General features: G+C 39.8%; 1 protein-coding gene across 5 annotated transcripts in view; it reads right to left on the bottom strand.

The window, feature by feature from the left end:
- The window catches only part of NUP153 (nucleoporin 153), a 46,865-nt gene that overhangs the window by 16,669 nt on the left and 7,553 nt on the right, over positions 1-22,643 (bottom strand). For 4 of the 5 annotated variants that reach the window (XM_021385470.1, XM_021385469.1, XM_021385467.1 and 1 more), the window contains exons 2-10: positions 12,232-12,448; positions 9,858-10,106; positions 8,503-8,642; positions 8,292-8,420; positions 5,994-6,110; positions 5,822-5,866; positions 5,666-5,719; positions 3,511-3,657; positions 2,305-2,357 (exon numbers count right to left, since the gene is read on the bottom strand). In XM_021385470.1, coding sequence (XP_021241145.1) covers positions 2,305-2,357; positions 3,511-3,657; positions 5,666-5,719; positions 5,822-5,866; positions 5,994-6,110; positions 8,292-8,420; positions 8,503-8,642; positions 9,858-10,106; positions 12,232-12,448 — 1,151 coding nt within the window. The remainder of the gene's footprint in view (positions 1-2,304; positions 2,358-3,510; positions 3,658-5,665; positions 5,720-5,821; positions 5,867-5,993; positions 6,111-8,291; positions 8,421-8,502; positions 8,643-9,857; positions 10,107-12,231; positions 12,449-22,643) is intronic. The other variant, XM_021385466.1, reaches the window with a different exon arrangement.

Consider the following 22,643-nt stretch of genomic DNA (forward strand, 5'->3'; position numbering starts at 1 on the left):
CAGCAACAAAATGAAATATCTCTGAAAAAATTACTGTATCAAAGTTACCCAATCAGTCATTAAAGAATCATATTAGATCACACTGGAAAACACCAGGTCCAGTTTCTGGAAGACTGAGGAAAAGAATTAGTCTAAACTTGTCAGATACTTGAAAGCAGTCTGATCAGCGCTGTAACTGCTGAGAGGAAGCCAGATCCCTAAGGCCATATGCTCAGGCTTTTCTCTAAACCAAGCTGACAATCAATTAGAATTCTGAAAAAAGTCTTATGTCAAAATAGATCTTAATTCAGACAACTATAGCCTACACATAATAGTCCATTATTCGTCCTTATCTTAACACATACCAGCTTCAAGGGGCAAAGACATTTGTCAGTCTTCAACTAAAATTCATCCTACAACCAGACACAATTTTAACGAACAAATAGCCTTTGGTACATTGAAAATAGTTTAACCAGTATTCCAACTTATCTGTACAAAGGAACTCCTGCCAGAATATCAGTGCTGTGTTCCTGCTCCACAGCATGGCACACAGCAGAGGCTGGCTTCAAAAAAGGGAGGGGGAAAAAAAAAAAAGGAAAGAGAAAACCACATCTACCTACTCTAAAAGTAGGACATTGCAATAAACTTTGTGAACCAAATAAAATGCAGTATGTTTTCTGAACCTCTTTTCTACATGGAGGATTAGAACAGATTTCTACAAAAGACAATTTAGAACTGTTTGAAAAAACAGAAGTCAGACCCAACACCTCTTTGCATTAATACCAAAACCTTAAAGCCAATCTCTCACACCCCTGAAAAGGCAGTTGTGAAGTCAAACTTTCAGATGCCAAATCAAAGAGCTGAGGTGTTTCTTCCACGAGCCAAAGAATGCCCCAGGCCACATAGGAATTGCTTGGCAGATGAACAGAGTGCTCTTACTGTTGTTTGAAGAGAACAATCCACACCCCAAGAGGTAACCTTAGAGTGCAAAGTGCCTTAAACTCAAGCTTTACTATTTAATAGCTTCACTATTTGCCCAGAAGGGAGAGTAATCACTATTATCTGGAGGAGAATTCATTCTACCTACCTAAACCAAGTAAGCAGTATAGCACAAAACAATCTCCTTAAGACAATTACAACTGTTAACTCCCCAGGAATTTTGTTTTAGAAACAAGCTAGCATTTGACCTCAAACTGTTCTGTAAAGCTCCTGGTTTTCATGCTAACTCAGAGTAGAAAATTGACTTCTCCAAGAAAGGAACTTAAAAAAAAAAAATCCTCCTACAGTTTTCTTGCCAAAACAAACAAAATCCCTCTCCCCAAACAAACAAAAAAAGGATACCAACAAACATACTCCTGAGCTGTAAGCCACTTTGTCTTATAAAGGAATGATTCTTTCTGAAGGACTCTTTAGGACCCGGCTTTCAAGCTTCAAGCAATTAAATTAAGTTGCTAGAACTAATAGCTCTTCCCCTACAGAACATCAAGATAGATAAATGGTTTCATTGCCGAAAAGAAAACCGTCTGATAAACTACAAAATACCTGCCAAAGTGAAATTTCTAATACTAGAGACTTTGTTGAACTAAAAACTAAACTATCTTTACTTCTAAAGAAAAAAGGCTTCCAATGGCAAATACCCTTTCTGTGGACACAGCATTGTAACCGTAACGCTATAACGCGATGGAATGTACAGCAATAATAGCAGGGTAGCAAAGTCCTAGGCTGCAGCAGATGAGGATAAGCCCAAACGCAGCAGCTACGGACACAGAAACAAAGAGGAAAAAACCTGCTTACCCTTAGAAGGCCTCAGGTAGGCAGGGATGTCCAGTGAGATACCCTTGCCTCCACTGCCAACCCTTAAATGAGGCCTGGGAAGGGGTGGATCCTGGCTCCATCCCTTCTGGTCACTCAGATGCGTTGCTCACACCTGAGCTCCCCTGGGTTGGCCCTGCCCTCCCACCAAGTGCTCAATCACTGGTTCAAGCCCTGACTTAGCATTTCCACTACAGTAACGTATAACATACCTTGCTTCATATCATACTAAGGAGACACACATGGGGAAAAAAATCATTACTGATACACCACTGACAATCTAATTCCATTCTTGTATTATCTTCCTTCCTTTCCTAGAAACAAAAAAGTTTCTCAAACTTATATTGATCTTCAAATGTGATTTAGACTTTACAGCTCTCAAAATACAGAATTTTTGTTCCCATTACTGAGAACTGTTACTGCATTTCCAAAGAGACGCGCAGGCAGAACACAGTGACAAAGGAGATAGCTTTCTTCCCAGAAGTTAGTCTTAAATTAATAGATTTGTCATACCTTTCAGATGGTTCTATACGCTGTTCTTCAGGCAAACTCTTCTCTTTCGTTTCCTGCAAATTATTTCAAGATTTAGCTGAATGTATATACTATACACAAAGTACAGACAATGACTAGTGTTGCTTTTTGTATTTTTGTTTGCTTGTTTTTTAATTTATATCACTAAATATACCTCCACCTAATTAATCTTGTTCCGTAATTCAGTATTCTAGGTACAGTTCAGCTAAATTTTGAGACTAAAACAAGTTATTGCTGCTTCTCTTAGCATTGAGGATTAACTGACAGAACTGTTAATACTTAGTCACATCTGTCAAACTCTCAACCAAAGAAAGTAATTATTTTAAACAAAACATAATGGTAACAGTATTGGACAGAGGGGAATCAAATCAAGTTTTCTCAACAATGCTAGTGCTAGTTTACGAACCCATAAAAAGGGCTTTAGTTTAAATATATATTTTTTAATATATGTATCATTTATCAAAGAACAAAACAAAACAACCTTCCCTTCCAAAAAAAAACAAAAAAACCCAAGCAGTTCCTGCTATATTCTTTTTTTAGAACTCTATTAAAGAAAGATTGTGCTGGCAAACAATATAGAGATTGATACATTTCAAAGTAGTAGCCAACCGGTAATGACCATCCACTTTCATCTCTTGCCTAGAAGGTCCACAGATTTAACACCTGGTCATTTTTACATTCAGACCAATACTGGAAAGTGGTGGTTTTTCAGAAAGAGATGCCACTCTTGTTTTACAGAAAATTTATCAGAGACTCCATCTACAGCAAAGCGATCAAAAATGATAACTAAGTACAATGTCAGTTGGAGCACGTAGCTCACCTGAAAGAGCTTATACACAACATCATGTTCTTATACACAAAAGCATGTTACATCAAGGACAGCTTTGTGTACAGGAGGATACAAATGGAAAATGTTTCTGTCTTTTAATATTCTTTCACTGAAAACAGAATGACGCTATAGCACATCATTACGCTGTGAAACAACCACAAGCCACTTAATTATTCCAAAAATGTAATTAAATCCAGAAAACCTCAACCTATTTCACAATAGTTCCCACTGCTTTAATGCATATCTCAAACATACTATCAGTACTCTTGGCAAAGAAAGAGCATCTTAGTATAGTAATGGGCTAGAAACATTCCAGAATTGTATAAAATCAGCAGGTAAGGACTACAAAATGTACTTACTTTGTGCTTTGTATCTACTCTCTGGTGAGTTTTGCTAGAATCGGCAGATGGAGTCAGAGATGGTTTAAAATACTGGGTCCGACTTCCTGACAGAGAGATTGTCTTTGGTGTCACCAGTTTTTGAACAGGCAGATGCTGAGATTCCATCTTAGAAAGGGAAGCAGTAATCAATTTATGGCACTGCACCCACCAAAATTAACTGCAGTATTTATGGATGAAAACAATTACAGAACTACAAACCTCCCATTAGTCTTGGCACTCAATGAAAAGAATTCAGCAATTCTAAAAGCATTCAACTCACAGAGGGAAATCACCAGAAAACCAGTGATGAAGTCCAGAAAGCTACACAGAAGTAGCCAAAGTTTGACTAAATCTCATTTCAAAATTTGGCAGTTAATCTCATAGACAAAACAATTTGCGCTACCATAATCAAAATAACTCACGTTCCTATAACACTCCTCTCTTTTCCTCAGCCTACACTGTGTTACTAGCTTAATCCATTGATTCAGCATTCAAAATATTAAGCAACTGATACAGTCTTCTGGGCTTAACACTATCTACATTTTTCTCCTTCAAAGCCACACAAACACTAGAGCACTTAAAAAAAAATGTTGTCAAATATCTTAAAATAAAATAATCTCATTCGCTAAAACATCACCTAACATTTTAGAGTTGTACTAAACACACTTAAAGGACTGGTTTAATTTCCCTGCTCAAAGTATTTTCACAAACCAGAGCAATTTTTATTTTTTTTAAACAGAAAGCACTGTATGTTCTGCAAAACTGACTTCACTGAACTGTCAAACAGAAAACAAACTCAAAGGGCTACAAGATTTACCAAAAGCTTCATCCGTAGCCTCAAGGAACAGAAGAATCAGTCTTATGAAGTTTGCTATAAACAGAAAACTCTACACTAAGCTTTAACTTCTCTCAACACTTGGTAATAAAATTCACACTATCTAGAAAGTGATTAAAAATACATCTTTCCAAAAATGATTTGAAACCTTGAATAAAACACATTTTATTTAAATTCACAAATCTGCTTTGAGTGAACAATGTTTCATTGCTGGCTTTAAAAGTAAATGACTTAAGTAAATAAAAATTGCCCAGTTAGCTATTCAGTACACCAAGAGCTATTCTGTTCAGTGCAGAGCCTTGAAATAAGTGAAATACCACATCACTGCTACCCACTGCAAAAGTTTTGCCTGAGCGTACAGGAGTTCTGTCAACCATACACTCACTTCAGCAGGAAAACAAAGAACCTTGTCCTTTGCAAATAATAGCTTTTCATTATGGGCTACCCTTCCCCTGCCAAACATTATGAATCCTAGCATTATGAATAGACAGTCTATCTCCTTTTACCCAGTGACAGCTGCGTGCAACATTCGTTTACTGCCTGACAACTTCAAGCTCTCTGTTGCAAATCTGGCAGATCTTTCTTAATGCCTTACCACAGGTGTGGTTCTACAATTTAACTGAGAATTCACACCAGATTTGTTTTCAGTGATTTGGATAATACTTACAATGTACTTTACTTTTCAACAGTCTTGTAATTTAGCACATGGCAAAAAGAAGGTGCAGGAAATCTCAGATGTTTGTAAACTCTGAAGTGATTGTAAACTTAATTATACATCCAATCAAGGGATTGTATAAAGGACAATCAACAATTTTCCTCCTCATTATCTGGATGGTGATAATAAGCAGAAGAACTCTTTCTCTGCACCTGAATCAACATAGCCCGTACAAAATCTGCATGACCACTCAATCGTTATTTTGCTATCTGTGATCATTTCTTCAAGATCAAGCTTTCCTATACACAGGAATTTTAACACACAGCTTCAGCCCAAGATGCAGGACAAGACAAAACTACCTTAGGTCTTCTAGAAAAGCTGTTTCTTCATCTGATGTATCAAGACACCACCACACAAAGATCACATAAATGCTTAACCTGAGTAATCTTCACAGCTCTTCATCCAGTGCAGATAGAATGACCTTTTTTTTTAAGCTACTTCACATAACCAATATATGAATTTATAACTGTAATGCTAATATTAACTTGAACTCACGTGTACGCTGCCACCAAGGTTTGTGAAATTTCTTGTCACAGCATTAAAGCATAGAAAATTTGTCAGCTTAAGATATTACTGGTTCTTACCTGCTTTCGTGTGGAATGGAAGCCTGTAATATCCAGCACGCTTCTGTTCACAGGCTAAGGGAAGAAAATAAAGCCTAAATATTAGAGAGCATTTTTTTTTTTACCTGAGAAGGAGTTTCATTCAATAAAAATGTGTGGGTTTCACGGTCAACTTACAGAAGACAGCGGACTGGTAACTGAAGATGGAATTCTTTTAGCGTCCTATTGAAAAAATAATGCAATAAATTAAACAGGGCACAACATAAGAAAGACCCTCATTCTTTACTGGCACACGTACTGAGCTTTATAAACACACGAAATAAAACAGATTAAAAGGAGTGCCGCCTACCGCCAAAGGACTTGACATCTTCTCTAGTGACTGCAGGATGCGCCGTGCTGTGGAACTCGTCACACCATAGGATTGCACATTTGCTTGTTTAGCTTTCATTTGCCTTCTTACTGGTGTCTGAAAAAACAGCATTGTAATTGCCATGCTGTTCAATTTTGAGTTAAACATGCATGTATTATGTTCTCAGGCTACATGAACAATATAACCAATATTCTCTGATGACAGAGAAAAATGCATTCACTGGGAGTTCAAACCATAATGAAAAAAATACATTCTGAGTTTACGGCAGTTTAACCGGGTCTCCAATGCATCTTGCACATGGGATAAAGCTAAAAAAGAAATCCAAATGTGTAGAAAGTACAGATGGAAGATATTATGACTGCCAGTGTCTCTGAAGCAGTTATCAGGAAAACAGAACTGAAGCAAAGGCTTGAGGCGCAGAAAGTACTTTCACCAAGAAAAGGGACCTTAAGAGTTTCATGATGCTGCAAGAGCACCATCTTAAAAACAGTGTATACAACCAGGAATTTCTAGTTTCACTTCTCTCTTGCTTCCTCCCCTCCTTCAGGATTATTATCAGCTGCAAATCTTTTTCTCTGTTTAGTAAGATAAAGTTCTGATTTGAACTGTAACAGATCAAAACACATTACAGTGAAGAAGTAAACTGTTTTACTTGCACCACATAGGCCTTGAGTATCATTCAAAAAATTTAATTCAGCAAGACAATGTAACCACATTGTGCTTATCATACTATGTGAAGTTTGGAAGCAGACTGTACAGCAAAACGTAAGCACGGCTCACAGGATCACCGAATGGTTGATCTGGGAAGGGGCCTCTGGGTCTACCAGGTCCAGCCCCTGCTCAAGCAGGGACACCCAGAGCAGGGTGCCCAAGCCTGTGTCCAGGCAGCTTTAGGAGTTCTCCAAGAAGGAGACTCCACAGCCTCTGAGCAGACTGTATCAGTGTTCCATCACCTGCATAGCACCAAAGTGCTTCTTGGTATCTACACGGAACCTCCTGTGTTCCAGTTTGTGCCCACTGCCTCTTGTCCCAGCACTGGGCACCACTGAAAAGAGCCCAGTGCTCCATCCTCTTGGCACCCACTCTTCAAGGATTTATAGACACTGATGAGATCTTTCCTGAGCCTCTCCTGATCCAGGCTGAACAGGCCCAGCTCTCTCAGCCTCTTCCCATTACAAAGGTGCTCCAATTCCCTCCTCATCTTGGTGGCCCTCTGCTGGACTCTCTCCAGTATGTTGCTGTAATCCACAGCACACAGGAATAAGCAAGCTACTCTCTCCTCCAAAAGCCTAATATTTTGGTTCCTCTTTTCAGTATAATCCACAGTTACACTGCAAAAAGTTAAAATAAATGATCACAGAGGGTTCCTAGTTTGCAGGAAGTTTTAAAACACAAGTTTTCAAAGTTTCCCATAAATCAGAAACTTGCACTGCCCTTGTTCCATGGCTGAAATGAGACTACCAGAATAGATCCAGAAAGCCATGTTTCCATTTCCTTAAAGTTCCTTTTGATTATTATTTTTAATAAAGGGCATTCTGATTTAAATACAGTCCTACCAAACCTGATTTGACTTTTGTTTTAGATTCAACTCTAGCTACTGAGAGTTGTCAGCATTTTTTATTTACTACTTCATTTCAGAACACTAAGAACTCTTAGGGGCAAATAACTCTTTTCAAGAACAATATGAATCATATTAAAATAAAAAAGAACATTACTGTTCATCTTGAGATTGCATTTAGCCCTGCATGCCTCTCTCTAGGCAGTAGTAAAACAAAGGATTAGCAATGTTGACTTTAGATATAATTATAGAAAAGATTGAACAGCTTTATACGATTTATTCATAGCATGAGTGTAGGTATGACTGTGCAAGTTCTACAGATAAATACCGGACAGGTCTGACTACTGTAGCTTTTGCTACTATAAACACAAGTTTTCAACGTTATGCTCTCATTGTTTTATTTGTGCGATGTTATTTTAACACGATCCAGTTAGAGGTACACAGTGACACTCAAATGTGATGTTTTTAAAGACTTAACAACAGAGGAAATCCCAACTACAAACATCTAGCTATAACAGTCATTCTTGTTCATTACGACAAATATTTACATAATAACTATTAAAATAATTTAAATAGCAATTTCTATTTAAATTTCTACTCTTGTAAGCGGAAAGGGGAGAATAGGAGCCACGTTTTCAGCTCCCTGCTCAAAGCTCCTTTGGCAGTACACTACTTTCATATTTCAACCACTATTTCTTACCACACTGTTTTTCTCATACCTGATACGGAGCAATTCGTACTTTTGTCTGCCTTGCCGCTGCAGCTGCGCCGCCATAAGTGGTCTTTCCAGGGTAAAATGGAGAATCTCCAAGCTGGCTTGTCTTAAAGACAGAAGTGTTTCCAAGAGACTACAGAAACATAGTATGGTAATCGGTTAGTAAAATGGGTACATATTTAAAATGATTAAAATAAATATTGTGCAGTACTTACAGGAGAGAGAGCTCCAAAAGCAGATAAATTGAATGCAGGTTTCTTTGAGCTAGATGCAGAATGTTGGGAGTGGGAATGAGATCTTTCAGCTTCTGTGGACCAGAGCAGTGGTGCTGAAGTATTTTTTGAAACTGCGATATCTGCCAAAAAGACACACGCTGTATGTAAATGCCTTGAGTACAAAAAGGAACTCCTGTTATTAAGGATCACACTGACTTGAGTTCTTTAATTTCTTTAATACAAAAAATAACCTTGACTTCAGCATTCTTTAAACAGATCAATTTCACATATGGTCTGAAAATCGAGTACCAACTCTGAACATAAGAACTGTTCAATGTAAGTACAGTTACTTTTCCGCAATCTTCGGAAGTTAATTCTACGCTTCCAGTGCAGTGTAATTCTTTTTTTTCTTTCATATTAAGATAAGAGGAACTGCATATACACCAGTGCATCTGTAAGGACACAAAGTTTTTCCTATGTTGGTAAAAGGCTAGAGGCCAGCATAATTGCAGAATTTTTAAACCTGAAAGATTTCCCAAAGGCTCATCTAACAGAGTTAACAATCTGTTTCTCATGTACGTTTTATGAAGACACATCAGAACACTCTAGCAGACTCAAGTTATATTGCTAGAGTCTGGCAACATCTGCTCTGAACTTCAAAAATACATATTCCAAAAAACTTGCTGAGAATGCCTCAATCCCTGCCTATATGGAGGACAAGAAAAAGCTGCAAATCTGCTGTTTGCCCTTTCACAGTGAGGTGACCAAGGTACCCATCTACGTCAATACAACGTTTGTTTTTTATTTTAAAATAGTGTGCATTCCTTAGTGAGCTCAGCATAAAACACGGCAGCATAGACAGCGGAAGCCTTCTTCCAAGAAAGGCCTGAAAAGCAGCTCAAAACTTGTACAGTCAGAATAGTTCCTTTATCTGCTCCTGGTGAAACACAAGAGAATATCTTGTGTTTCCATTTGTCACCTGTAGTTACTCACTTTTAACTAGCTGCCTGTTGGACATTCTGAGTCATCCTTCTAAGCGATCAACCTAGGCGTTGAGCTAGAGCGAGTCACCTTCATCTCCTACCACCCCAGTTCAAAATTTACATACAACTAGCTGAAAGTGTGTAAATCAGCATTGATTTTTTCTAACATCAAGGTCTCATAAGTGTACATCCAAGCACAGTTATATTAAAATGGTGACAGAAACATACACTTCTAAAACACTAAAAATTAAATTTAATTCTCACTTCCAAAGCTGACATTCACTTATTTACTAAGTTGACGTGGAATATGAATGAATGCAAAGTACTTCACATTATGTAAAAATCACCTGAAACAGAGAATATGAAAATTACCTTTATCAGATGCTCTAGAGGAGAAGCCACTAGTTGTTGAGATGTTATCATCATCATGCTGAGAGGTAGAATCTTTTATTTCTTTTACAAGAGACAGTCCAGGATTGCCAATGCCAAGTGTAGAAGATGTAGAGGGCTGACAAGGTGGTACAGTGGAATCTAACACGGTACAGTTCAAATGGCTCCGATGAAGAGAGGGCCTTGTTAACACAACTGAAAAATTCAACGCTGATCTACTCGTGGATGGTTCTAAATACAAACAGGGAGATGATTAGCTTTTCTATAGACAAGCCCATAGAAGCCAAAACCTGTTTTCTATCAACAGTCAAGCTACTGCCAAGTTCTAAGCACAAAAATAGAAAAGCCAAATTTAACTTCTTCCTCATCCAGATAGGGTTTCATCTGTGTGACTGCAACAGCAATACTACTTGCCATTCTACGTATTAATATCTCATTAAGAAGTAAAGTACGGGGCTTTACAATACCAGGTTCTGACTTCACACTCAAGTGCTTTAACACTAGATCTTTCATTAAATCAAACATATAAACTCCTTCCTCTTCCATGAAGAGCTTGTAATAAGCTTTCCAAAATTTGAGATCACGTGGCAAATTGCAGACAACATTGCAGTTTATGTAATCTTGGAACAAAGATCATATTAGTTTGAATACAACACAAAAATGAATGTTTGCAGTACTTTTTTTTTTTTCCTCCCAAACAAACCTACCAAGTCAGGTCGTGTCACATGTAAACATTATCTCCCATCCATTAACTTCCGAGATTTTAACCCAAGAGACAAGTAAGCATGTTGGCCCAAGTAACCGAATGAGCATTTTCTCCTCTAGAACCAAAGGGTCTACAAACACTGCCAGTGGCCTGGAGGGGGTGGCCTCACAGCTCCAACTTGCTAAATGAACAGGACTCCTAATAAGTATCCTGCCTGATGAAAGTTCACACTCTCGGGAATCCTGGGAATACAATTGATTTTGAGCCGCTCTCCCCTTGATACTTGCACTGAAGCTTAAACTAGCTAGGTTCAATCCTCATAACCGCTGCAGTACCACTAACCAGTTCTCCAAAACATTAGTGGATTTTCAGGACAGTATTGCTTGAGATAGTTTATCAGCCAAGCAAGGAATACAGGCTCTAGCACACAGGCATCTCAGAGCTAAAGAAACACGTTTTTCTAAAATTGTAGTAATAATTAAACAAAAAAACCCAAAAATCTTAAATATAGCAAGTAACATACACAGACAGCAACATAAGCTAGCAAAGGTTCTATGCGGTCCACCTGCTCCTGATCTTCTGGAGTTAGTAAGTTTGCTGTGCAGCTGTTCTTACTAAAAGGTCCTTTCACACAGTTCTACAGAAAAGCCAACATGTGTTCCTCAGTCATGAAGACATTATTCCTTTAACCAAACTTATTCCCAAGCTACAGAAACACAGAAAGCAATAAACTCCTTGTTTACAATTAAATGACATTGGAGGCAAAGATAATTCCTCATTATTTTTGACTCTGACAACAGTAGAAGCTACTGACCTTCCACATATCTTCGATTACCTTTATGTGCTCAGACAAAACTACCCTCCTTACTAAACAGCCACTGAAGAGGAACTCAATTGAGAGCACATGCAAATTTACACAGCAGGACTACAGAACCAGTGGGAGGCATTGGATTTAAAACAAAGATGAATTTTTAATATAATACAGAGGTTGCAAGTCTCTGCCAAGAGTCCACATATCTTTTCAAAGGCAACAGCCTAGATACTAACACATATCTTAATTTTATTGAATATTTTAAAAATAATGCCATAAATCACATGCTTGAGTTCCCCAGCTCTCCATTAAGCTAACTGGGAGCTTTACTAAAATGATGAAAGTCCAAAAGGAAAACAAATACAATTAAAAAATCAAGACATGAGAAGAAATTTTCCTCTGCCATTCTAGCATCTAGTTTTTGTTTTGAGGACTTCAAAACAAATTGATGTTTTTAATTGCCTTAGACAATTAGACAATGTTTCGATCCAGGCCTTCTGAAAAAGAAAACAGAACTTAGCACACTTGTAAATGAGAATTTTCAACATTTGCTACCTCGCTAATAAAGTACATGAAGTTAATTGATGGCTTCCAAGAGCTGCAAGTTCTGTGCTTCATAACTGTATTTACAGCTCAAAGATAAGAAACAGTTTCACAAACTGTTGTTGTTTTGAGGTTTTTTTGATGTTGTTGGGTTTTTTTTGTTAACTTGGGGAGGGAGGGGCTGGTTTTAATTCCATCAAAACCCTCTTAGCAAATTCCTTTGGAAATTTAGATTCAAAACCAGAAATCTGTGCATAAATAGAGATGACCAGAACACTAAATGATTTTTCACATACCTTCCAGGTTAATTCCTGCTGGTTCAGGTGTGACTCTCCCATCAGTCATTATGGTATCTTCATCTCCATAATCATGATGATAATTTACTGGATTCTCTTCCTGGTTTGCAGATTCATTTGTATCTACACATTCATCTTCACTTTTATTAAAATACTTCTGTAGCCATCCTGGTACAATGTTTTTCACCGATTCTGTCATTCTGCTAATGATTCCCTGCTTGAAAGAAGAAATACTTCTTTAATTACAGAAACACAGTCAACAGCATATGTTGGGATACAACCTTCCACCGACCTTGGAGACAGATATTATACAGCAAATATTCTGAACATGAATAAGATGCAGGAGGTTGATCCTTAGTATAGGACTACCGTGCTTCTGGGACACCTAAAATTCCCCTAAGATCGATTCCCGACTACTTATCAATACTCAAAGTTCTGAAGCTTCCATCAAAGTTCTCCAGCAGCTTGTCACTTCACAAGGCCATCAGGAGACTCAATTTCTATATAACTCCTGATCTACATACTTGTTCCACAACTCTTCCTCCACACTATCACTTAGAAACCACCTAAAACAGAAGCTCAGCAGTTATCCACAATGATAGTGAGGATCTAACTAAAAGCAGGGAGTCTAAATATTTCTATTTTTTCTCATGCTGAATCACAGTAATAACATGCATCAAAAAAACACTATGCTATACTCTGAACGGTCAGTGTAACCTGAACAAAGTCCTGGAAGAAATACAGCTGTAGCTGAGTATCAGTTGCATCACTACAGGAATATTAAATAGACCCCTTTGATCAAATTTCAGTTTATGGTATATTAAAGTTTTTCATCTCCAAACACTACTCCGCAAGTAGTGAATGCTTAACAGCCAATTCCATTTTGCCATTTACAAATCCTTTGCAATTCTTACATTCCATGTTAAAAGAATGCTTATTTACCACGTTTTAGATGCTCACTTTCTCCCTATCATTCCCTCAAAACTTTAGCATCCCTTCTGTCAAATCTCAGCCATGCGCAGCACTCCCTCTCACACCGCTGACAGCCACAGGGCTGCCTGGCTCCTTACGCTACAAGCAAACATGAAGGCTGACTCAGCAGCTCCAACACTGAAAACCGAGAAGTGACAAGAGCGAATGGAATTCAGCAAAAAAATCTGTTCAATGCACGTACCCAGATTTTGGCTAGTTCTGTACCAACAGTCCTGATCTACCACTTCTCTGGGTTTAGGAAATGGAACATTCTAGTTGAAATTATTATTTGGGCATAGAAAATTGATAATAAACTTTGAACATGCAGAAGTTACAGCCTAACAAACAATTCTGAGACAACAACTGTGCAAACACACACACAAAAAAACCCACAAAAACAAAAACCAAATAACCAAAATAGAAGCCTGCATCATTTAAGTATTCCGTACACGATAATGCAAACAGTGAGATACAAGAATTATAAACAGTGATACACCCTTGAATCCAGAGTGTGGAGGGAGGTATGGGAAGAGGAAAGGGTAGAAAACAAAAAGCCTTTTCACAGGAAGAAAGTCATCCTAATTCACAATTTGACATTTTTCCTAATGATCTGTAATTCTATTGTTTACTTGCACAAGGACAGAATAAATACCCGGGGACAGTTTAAACCATGCAGGATACCACGGAATAAACGCATCCATCACAATTACTACATTAAAATGCACACAAGGACAAAATGCTCAGAATGTTGCTATTCTTCTCTTAAACGCTAAGCCTCAGCTTTCCTACAGAAACCACAAATGCAGACAATGCCAGAGTTCACAAGCAGTTCAATGCACGGCGTTAGCAGAGGGGCTCCTTCTAATCCCCCAGCCCCTCGTTTACACCTTTTTCTGACACACTCCACTTTTTATCAGGGCTACCAATGAAAGAGTATTGGGACAAATCATCCGTCATAGAGGATAACATTTGCAAAAATGAGCAAATGCTCAGGACGCAAACGGCATCCAAGGCAATGTCCTTTCACAGAAGGCACTGCTTGCTGGAGAGTTGCTCAGACAGAGAATGGCTATTACAATAGGCCCACAGGTTTCTCTTGCTGAAGAAACCCTGCCAGTACTGAATGCTGCCCAAGACTCAAGAGGAAGACGCTGTAGGCATTCAGAAGAGCAAACACCCCGTCGATCTTTAGTAATCCAAATGAGTAACTGGAGAGTCCAGCTAGAAGAACAGTTAATTGAGATGACATTTTATCGTCCACAGCTAAAACCAAGCTGGTCTGACCCTTTCTTGCACGTGGCAGCCTTGCTACTGTTCTCCACACCACTAGCATTCTGATCCCAGGATAGTTTCTTAAACCAATTTAGACGCTGGGACTCCACCATACTGCAGAGAGTACTGAGGGTACATTCCAGGTTCCCTGCGTGGGCATCAGTGGTCCATCCAGGGCCAGAGTAAAGGACCAAGGGGAAACTGACTTAACAACTCAAGAGAGAGAAGGACTGTGTCCTGCCAAGGCGCAGCAATGAGCAGTTTTACCCACTTCCTTTTATAGCAACTTACTGAGGAGAGGGTGCACAACCACCAGAGACCGTCGTCAAAAACTCCCGAATCTTCTGGAACCCCCTAGCTGAGCAGACATGAGACATGAGGGACTTGCCACCCCAAGGGCAGTCTTTAACCAACTGGACTACCTGAAGGTGAACACGTGCATTTTGCTGTTGTTGGCTGAGCCTCCACCCACAGATCAAGACTCCAACTCAAGACAGTGTTGGATCCAAGACCGTGGTGAAAAATCTCTTTCACTTTTGTTTTCTGCCTTTCACTGTCTTCCTGTTTTTCCTCTTGATCTCTTTTCATTTGTTCTCTTTAGTAGCCATTGCCTAAATGTGCCTCGAATTAGCTGACTAAGAAATAACACCTGTGCCCAATTTTGCCTCAAGGTAGTTGACTAATTGTGGTTGGAAAACTCAAATTGTTTTGTGTTGCTCCTCTGAGTTGCTGGCTGACTCTGTCACCTCCACAACCCCTGTGGACCAGGGACTGTCCTACCTGGGGGAATCCAAAGATTCACCTTCCTTGCTTACACACCAAGTGGGATGAGACAGGCTGACAAGGACACTGTACGCCTCATCCATAGCAGCAGCTCTCTGGAGATCAAATTTGATGCTTTCAGTGGTACACATAGGATCATTAAGGCTGGAAAAGACCTCTAAGATCATCCAGTCCACCCATCAAACCATCCCCACTGTGCCCACTAATCACATCCCTCAGTGCCAAATCTACATATTTCTTGAACACCTCCAGGGTTGGTGACTCCACCACCTGCGTGGGCAGCATGTTCCAATGCTTCATCACTGTTTTGGAGGAGAAATATTTTCCTAATATCCAACCTGAACTTCCCATGGTGCAAGTTAAGACCATTATCTCTCATCCTGTCACTAGTTACCTGGGAGAAGAGGCTAACCCGCACCTGGCTACAACCTCCTTTCAGGTCATTGTAGAGAGAAATGAGGTCTCTCCTGAGTCTCCTCTTCTCTAGACTGAACAATATCCCAGTTCCCTCAGACATTCCCCATAAGACTTGTGTTCCAGACCCTTCACAGCTTTGTTGGCCTTCTCTGGACACGCTCCAGGGCCTCAGTGTCTTTCTTTTAGTGAGGGGCCCAAAACTGAACATAGTACCCAAAGTGCAGCCTCATCAGCGCTGAGTTCAGAGAGACGATTCACCTCCCTGCTCCTGCTGGCTATGCTATTTCTGATACAAGCCTGGATGCCGTTTGCCTTCTTGGCCACCTGGAGACACTGCTGGCTTATGTTCAGCCAGCTGTTGACTAGCACTTCCTTCCACGCAGCTTGCCAGACACACTGTCCCAAGCCCATAGCAATGCAGGGGGTTGCTGTGACCAAAATGCAAGGACTTGGCACTTGGCCTCATTGAACCTCATACAACTGGTCTCAGTCCATCAATCTACATGGTGATCTATGCATACGATGAAGTAAATTAAATACAAGTAAAAGATACTCACATTTATTTCACTTACAACTTCTGAGCTGAATTCATAAAAAAAAAAAAAAAGGATATTTAAAGAACCTCGCACTCCCTGGAATATATTGAATGATGCATGCAAAGCAGGGAATAAAAAAAAAAAAGAAACAACTCAAGAAGCAGACATGTTTCCTTTTGTAACAAGACAGACTTGTGGAACGCTCAGCCCCCTGCCTCCTCACACCACAGTTACCTACCAAGCCCCCCCTCAACACTTGAACTCACTACACGTACACCCAGCACGCTGCCGCACAAAAAACTCCTCCGGTGCCAGCCCTGTGCTCAGAGAAGAGGCGGCTCTGTTGTTCCTCATTGCTACTGGACTAGGAGGCTCTGAAATGCGACACGGTGACAGGGAGAATCCCAGCCGTGAGTAGCAGCAATTCGATCAGTGAATACGTTTTGGTCCTTCAGCAGATTCAGAATTAACTCACTGATTTCAGCAGTTTGAGAGCTGCTCTCGGTTCCAACAGTTGCCTGCTGATGTTAAATGCACTCACACGCTATGGTCATCCTAAAATAGCAGCAGGAAAGCAGAACAAAATACAGAACAGGGAGAAGTGATCCACTAGCTTATGAATAGGTATTTACAGCAGCTCTTCAAACATTGTGCATCCCAAGCGCCTGCAGCTCTGCCGGGTACGTCTCCACCAACACATACACGCACCACCACAGCAACAGTAACTACAGCTGCAGCTCAGAGGCACGCTGCCTTGGGATGCGGCTCCGAACAAGCGATATGCTGTAGACACCCAAGAGTAAACAAGCAGGTGTCCTAATTTACTACTTTTAAATACCAATTTCTGAAAGGGCTTATATAAACAAATAAAAACCAATAGGTTTCAGTTACAGTTCAATTTTCAAACTTAAATAATTTTTGCCAAGAAATGGACTGCTTTTATGAACTGAACAGTTTGCCTAACTCCTTAGGGGTCTCTCACATAAGCAATGAGGGCAGGAATGATGGCAGAAATACTCAGAAGCAATGTGTTACCGGAAAACACAAATTTCTGTAATCGACTTGATTTCAATCCAAGAGGCTTAAGGAAATCCCACTATACAACAAAGGATATATAAAAAACAAACAAACACAGAAGGGCTACACACTAACATGAATTCATCAGAGATGCAAAAAGCACAACCTGACAGAAGAGCTAATTTCTACTTCCCTATACGCACACCTCTAAGAGCATCAAGGCCAACTCAGATTTTGTTTTGCCATTTCAAAGCTCATGTTCTTAAAACATACAAACCAGTAAGTCCTCAAAAAGAAAACCTGCACCTGAGGGTGAAGTTCAGCGAGAAGCAGCAATTCCCACCACCACAGATGGAACTTGGGCTCCCTCCATCCCCCACATTACCCAGTGCCAGCTCTGGCACAGCAGGCTGCTCTCCTTACTAGCTGAATTTGTTAATCTGGCAAAAAGCACATGTTTCTCTGCTGGACTAATGAGTTCAGCTGGCGCAGTGCAACGCAAATGGCTCAGGAGAAAAAGAAAGATCGGGTGGCAGGACAAGAGAAAGCAGCAGCAAGACTTCTCCCTTCCTTTGACCAAATACGCACAAATACATAGCGATGTAACATCCGTATCAGGGCTGACTCAGCCAAAATTTCACCTACAGCTTGCAACAGCTCACCATCTGGTTACAGTGGTGCTAGTGCAAAAGCAAGGATAGAAATGGAAACGTGACATGGCTGTCTCCTGCAGCAGCACAGACGCAGACTGGTTTCGAACTAGCTGTGCTCTTTCTCTTTAGGGAGTGGTTTCAGTCTGGATGTAGGACAGAGTTTGATATTTCATTTAGAAAACAGACAATAAAACTTATGACTTAATAAGAACAATATGTTACAGGAATGTCATCAATTATACGCCAGTGGAAAAAACAACTGTTTTATTTAAGGCAACTGGACTTGTACAAATTTATTTCCAAAGACCATGAAGAAGGGATTATGCTTCCGGATGCTAGTACTTCCTTCTCACTGCGTGAAGCGAGCCTTTCTTAGCCTAGCTCTAGAATGAACATCCAGGGACACTAGTGCTGTTCTACATTTTGGCACTGCCTGTAGATTTCCACCAGGAAGACAACAGCCCATCATTATCACTTCCATCCAAGTGCAAAAACCCAGCGTGTGCTCCGTAGGTAGACCGCCATCTAACCCACTACAGGTTAAATCCTAGCGACACCAAATGCTTTTATCTTGAGTTTAGTCCGCACCTTCACCCAGCACTACAACCGCATTTGCCAAAGAGGGAGCAAAGTACAGGACGCCTTCCTTCTTGGCAGAAAGCACTCCACTGGGCTCCAGCTAATCCTCAGCAGAAATCAAGAGATCGTGCTGCAAATCATGGAGTGTTAGACACTGAGACCTGTCAGCATCAAAAACAAAAATCAGGACTAAGGTGACAACCTGCACTTACAACTTTATGAGCAGTTTTAAATGAATTTGCTCTTAATCTAAGAAGGGGCTACAAGTACAATTAATATCTCTTATTGAAAGACTGCTTCATGTATGCAGTGTGTCTGCAGTATAGTTGCAGAGACCCTAATTCTATCAACCAAAATGCAGCTCAGATTTTTTTTCTTCTCCTGTAAGGGTACCCTACAGTCTGAACTAACTATTTTTATTCAACAAGCGCAACAACATCTAAAACAACGCATGCTACCAGGGTAGCAAACTCTCTCAACCAAGCAGATAGGAAGTCTAAATTTTCCAAAATTAAAATAATCAAAAAATACACTTCCCATAGCACCAGATGGTCTTTACGAGGCCATTAGTACAAGTCATCAGATTTAGCAAGATGTATGATAACAAACATTTATATTTAGGATTTAAATACAGAGTTTAGGCATAAAATCTTATTTATAGATACTCTGTACAATAAGACGCCATTCATTACTGTATTTCAACATGATCAAAGATATTTGCCAAAAGAAATGGCAATCTCTCAGTTCCCCCTGCTTATGGGAAATAAGTCTATGCATACAAATGTATGCTTTTCATGTATCATATCACATTCCATGCATCTGCTACCTCTGATAATATGCTTGACTCCCAGCAATTAATTAAGCAATATTTTCACTGCCACTTTGCCTAAATGCACCCACAAGCTACAGCTCTGAGTGGAGAGGACACGTTATGTGGGTAAAACACAAGCAAGGGCAGGCCAAATCCCACAACAGCTTCTGAAGCAATGGTTAAATGCCATTCAAGGGCAACTCACAGCTTGCTGATGCTCATCCCCATGTGAAATGTTTTCTAGTGCAGACAAGATGTTACAGATAACTTGAAGTGCTTTCTGTCACTTCGGAGTAGCACTCCAAAGTAAATCATAAACTCATAACAAGAAGATTGGAATTACATTTTTTCATAATATGTGGCATTAATAAAAGATGGTCAAGTACTCTTACGCTCCCCCTGAACAACTACTTCTATCCAGGCTGATCTACAAACTGAGCTGACAATAGGATATGCTAGTGGGCATGCAAAATCTACTATGTCAATCCTGTAATACATAGAATATTTTTTCTTATACACTACCTTGAACTTGCAAGTTAAAGTAATCAAAGAATCACTTTCAGTTATTCTCTACGCTCGCCTGGAAGTAAGCAAAACTCTAAGCCTTCCTCCTTTCCAAGTATCATACATCAGCGTTGTTTAGCACGTGCAAGTTAGATCTCACAATTCAACTAAATCAGCAGAACCTGCAATTAAACAGGGCAGGGGAGTTTTTTTAAACGGTATTACATTTGACCCTGCTGCATACATTTCTGACCAGGTTTAAGAGAACCTAAGATGCTGACTCAGACTCAGCTGCTTTAGCTGCAGCTACGGTTATATTCTTTGACATTTTAAGCTAATATTCTGAAACAGTAATGCCAACATAGGTTCACCTCTGCCGCAGGGCAGTCATCTCCAGCCAATAAGGGCAGCAACATTTTTCTGGCCGTGTGTCTTCTCCACGGCTCATCTGACAGAACCAAGAGCATCTCACAAACATAAGTGGATCTCTAAATACTGTTCTCTTATCAGTAACGCAAAAAAATTGCCACTGCATAGAGATTCATTCAGTGGCTGTAGATAACTGCATACAATTCTACAAATCTGCACATATTCTACAGCTCTCTATACTAAGTTTAATAACAAATAGTTAAGGCTGACATTACAGCAGCGGTGGTATTAGAATTACCACGTGTCTGGTGCAGACGAACAGTTTAAATCTTTGGTTGATGCTGGAGATGTCCAGAGGTAGAGAACTAACAGGGGAAGGAGCCACGAGACCCAACTGATGCAGAAAAAAGTTTGACTCAGAACACAGCTATAGCTTCAAAGCAAAGTCAGCTAATTTTTCATGACACTCTTGCACAGCTCCTTCCAACAGCAGAGCTACGGAGACAATAATAAACAACCTTACCAAGGAGAAAGAAAATTTTCTGCTGGCACAGGTATTTGCAAAGCAAGCATGTGTGTTAAAACTATAGCTTTAAGCTCAGCGCTAGAGGTATAAATGTTAACGCGCACGTTTTTTCCACAGCAAAAGTAGGGATTATCATGAGCTTATACTTTAAAAAAGATGGTGATCACAACCATGCCAAGCACGCACAAAGACACTATAATTAAATGCAAAATGCAATTACAAGATGAGTTACAGAATCCCAAAAGAAATTGCCGCCCTGAAAACATCAGTACTACTGCCCCAGCACAAAAGCTTTAGCGCTGCGCTATTTCCTAGACAGCAGAAAAATAAGTCTTTTCTTCTCAAAAGAAGAGGAATACATCTGTAATCTCTCCAACAACAACAAAGAAAAGCAAACGTTAAAGTTGAGAGGATCTTTTAATTAATAAGCATTTTTGTAAAGTAATCTAGAATACCACAATGACAAATACTGTATCAGCAAGTTGCAAAATGACTTACGCTTCAGGCAGTCAAACGAGCTAGTTCCTACTCGCCTTGGCCCAGTTTTAAGATGACCCATCTGCCTTGGCTTGAAAGGGCTTAGGGTAATCATCCAGTCCCTTTCACTAACAGAGGTGAGGGAGTAACAACCTGAAGTGGTGACTCACAGCTGTGAGTAACACCAGCTTCAAGTGCCTCAACTGTTAGCAAAATTAACATCTCTTTAGCTTAACAAAATGAATGTACGTTATGCCTTCGATTCAACAGTGAAACAGGTAGAGAAGACCTGTAGACAAAAGGAGAAAGCAAGTCCAGGCTTTAAAGCGAAACCATTTGAAAAGAAAAACAGAATGTAGTGGCATGAATGGAAGATACCTGGCACGAGATATCAGTACAAGGGAAAGTAATAAAAATGTCCAAATTTCAGAGAGTTGTTCATGAAGCTGAACAGATTAATTACTAAATACCTTAACAGGTAATAAAAAAAACCAACACTACCTAATAGCTAAAATTCTTCATTAGAAAAACATTACAGGCATCTAATAATTCTTCTCCCTCAGGTGTGTACAGTATGTTACAAAAAGCACAAAGGAGAGTTTTCATCACATTGTCTTTGTTGTACACACCAAAGGTGTATACTGGGGAATACCTACACTTTCTATCATGCTTGTGTAAATACCACTATTCAACAGTTGCTAATTGTACAATCACTACTCATAAATACTGGATGGATGACACAGAACATTAAAAAATAGAAAAAAACAGAGCTTTCACAATTATACACCAGAAAAATTGAAAGTATATTGCATCATCAATCGTTAAAAATACAGAAGATATTTTTAAAATATGGTCTGGAAATCTCAACCCTACAAAAGTCTCTTTAGTGGTGCTCTTCTTGAAGGCAACCCTGCAATTTACTCCAGATAAAATGCAACAGCATGATGGAAGTGTTACTTCTTCCCTCAAAAAGCAGCATTGCCCTGAAGACTCTTCCCTCAACAAAAAGGATTGTGCTCCTGAAGTAACATTGGCATTTATGCTGAAACCACATCTGCACGTGCCTTGTGGTCCAACAGCAGCAATGCCAGAGGCTATACAACACCCCAGGTTATCTAGTCCAACTCAGAGAAAGGACAGGAAGAGCAGGCTGCCAAGCCGAAGGCTGTGTCCATCTGGATTTCAAGCTCCTCCAAGGATGGAAACCTCTCCAAGAAGTTCTTCTGACACGTCTACTCTTGCAGATAAAACACTTTGCTACAATGAAAAGGAATTTCCCACTTTGAAACTTCAATTGATTGCCTCTTCACCTATTGCTATGAACATCCAGAAACTGCAAGAGGAACCTTGTTCCACTTTTCCAATATTCCTGATAGGCATTTGCCGACAGCAGGTCTCCCTTCACCTCTTCACAAGGTAAACACATCCAACTCCTTCAGTCTCTCCTTGTTCTGTGCATCCCAGCCTTAGCCATCTTGGTGGCTCTCAGCTAGATT

The sequence above is a fragment of the Numida meleagris genome, chromosome 2 (genome assembly GCF_002078875.1).
Source record: "Numida meleagris isolate 19003 breed g44 Domestic line chromosome 2, NumMel1.0, whole genome shotgun sequence".
Lineage (NCBI taxonomy): Eukaryota > Metazoa > Chordata > Aves > Galliformes > Numididae > Numida > Numida meleagris.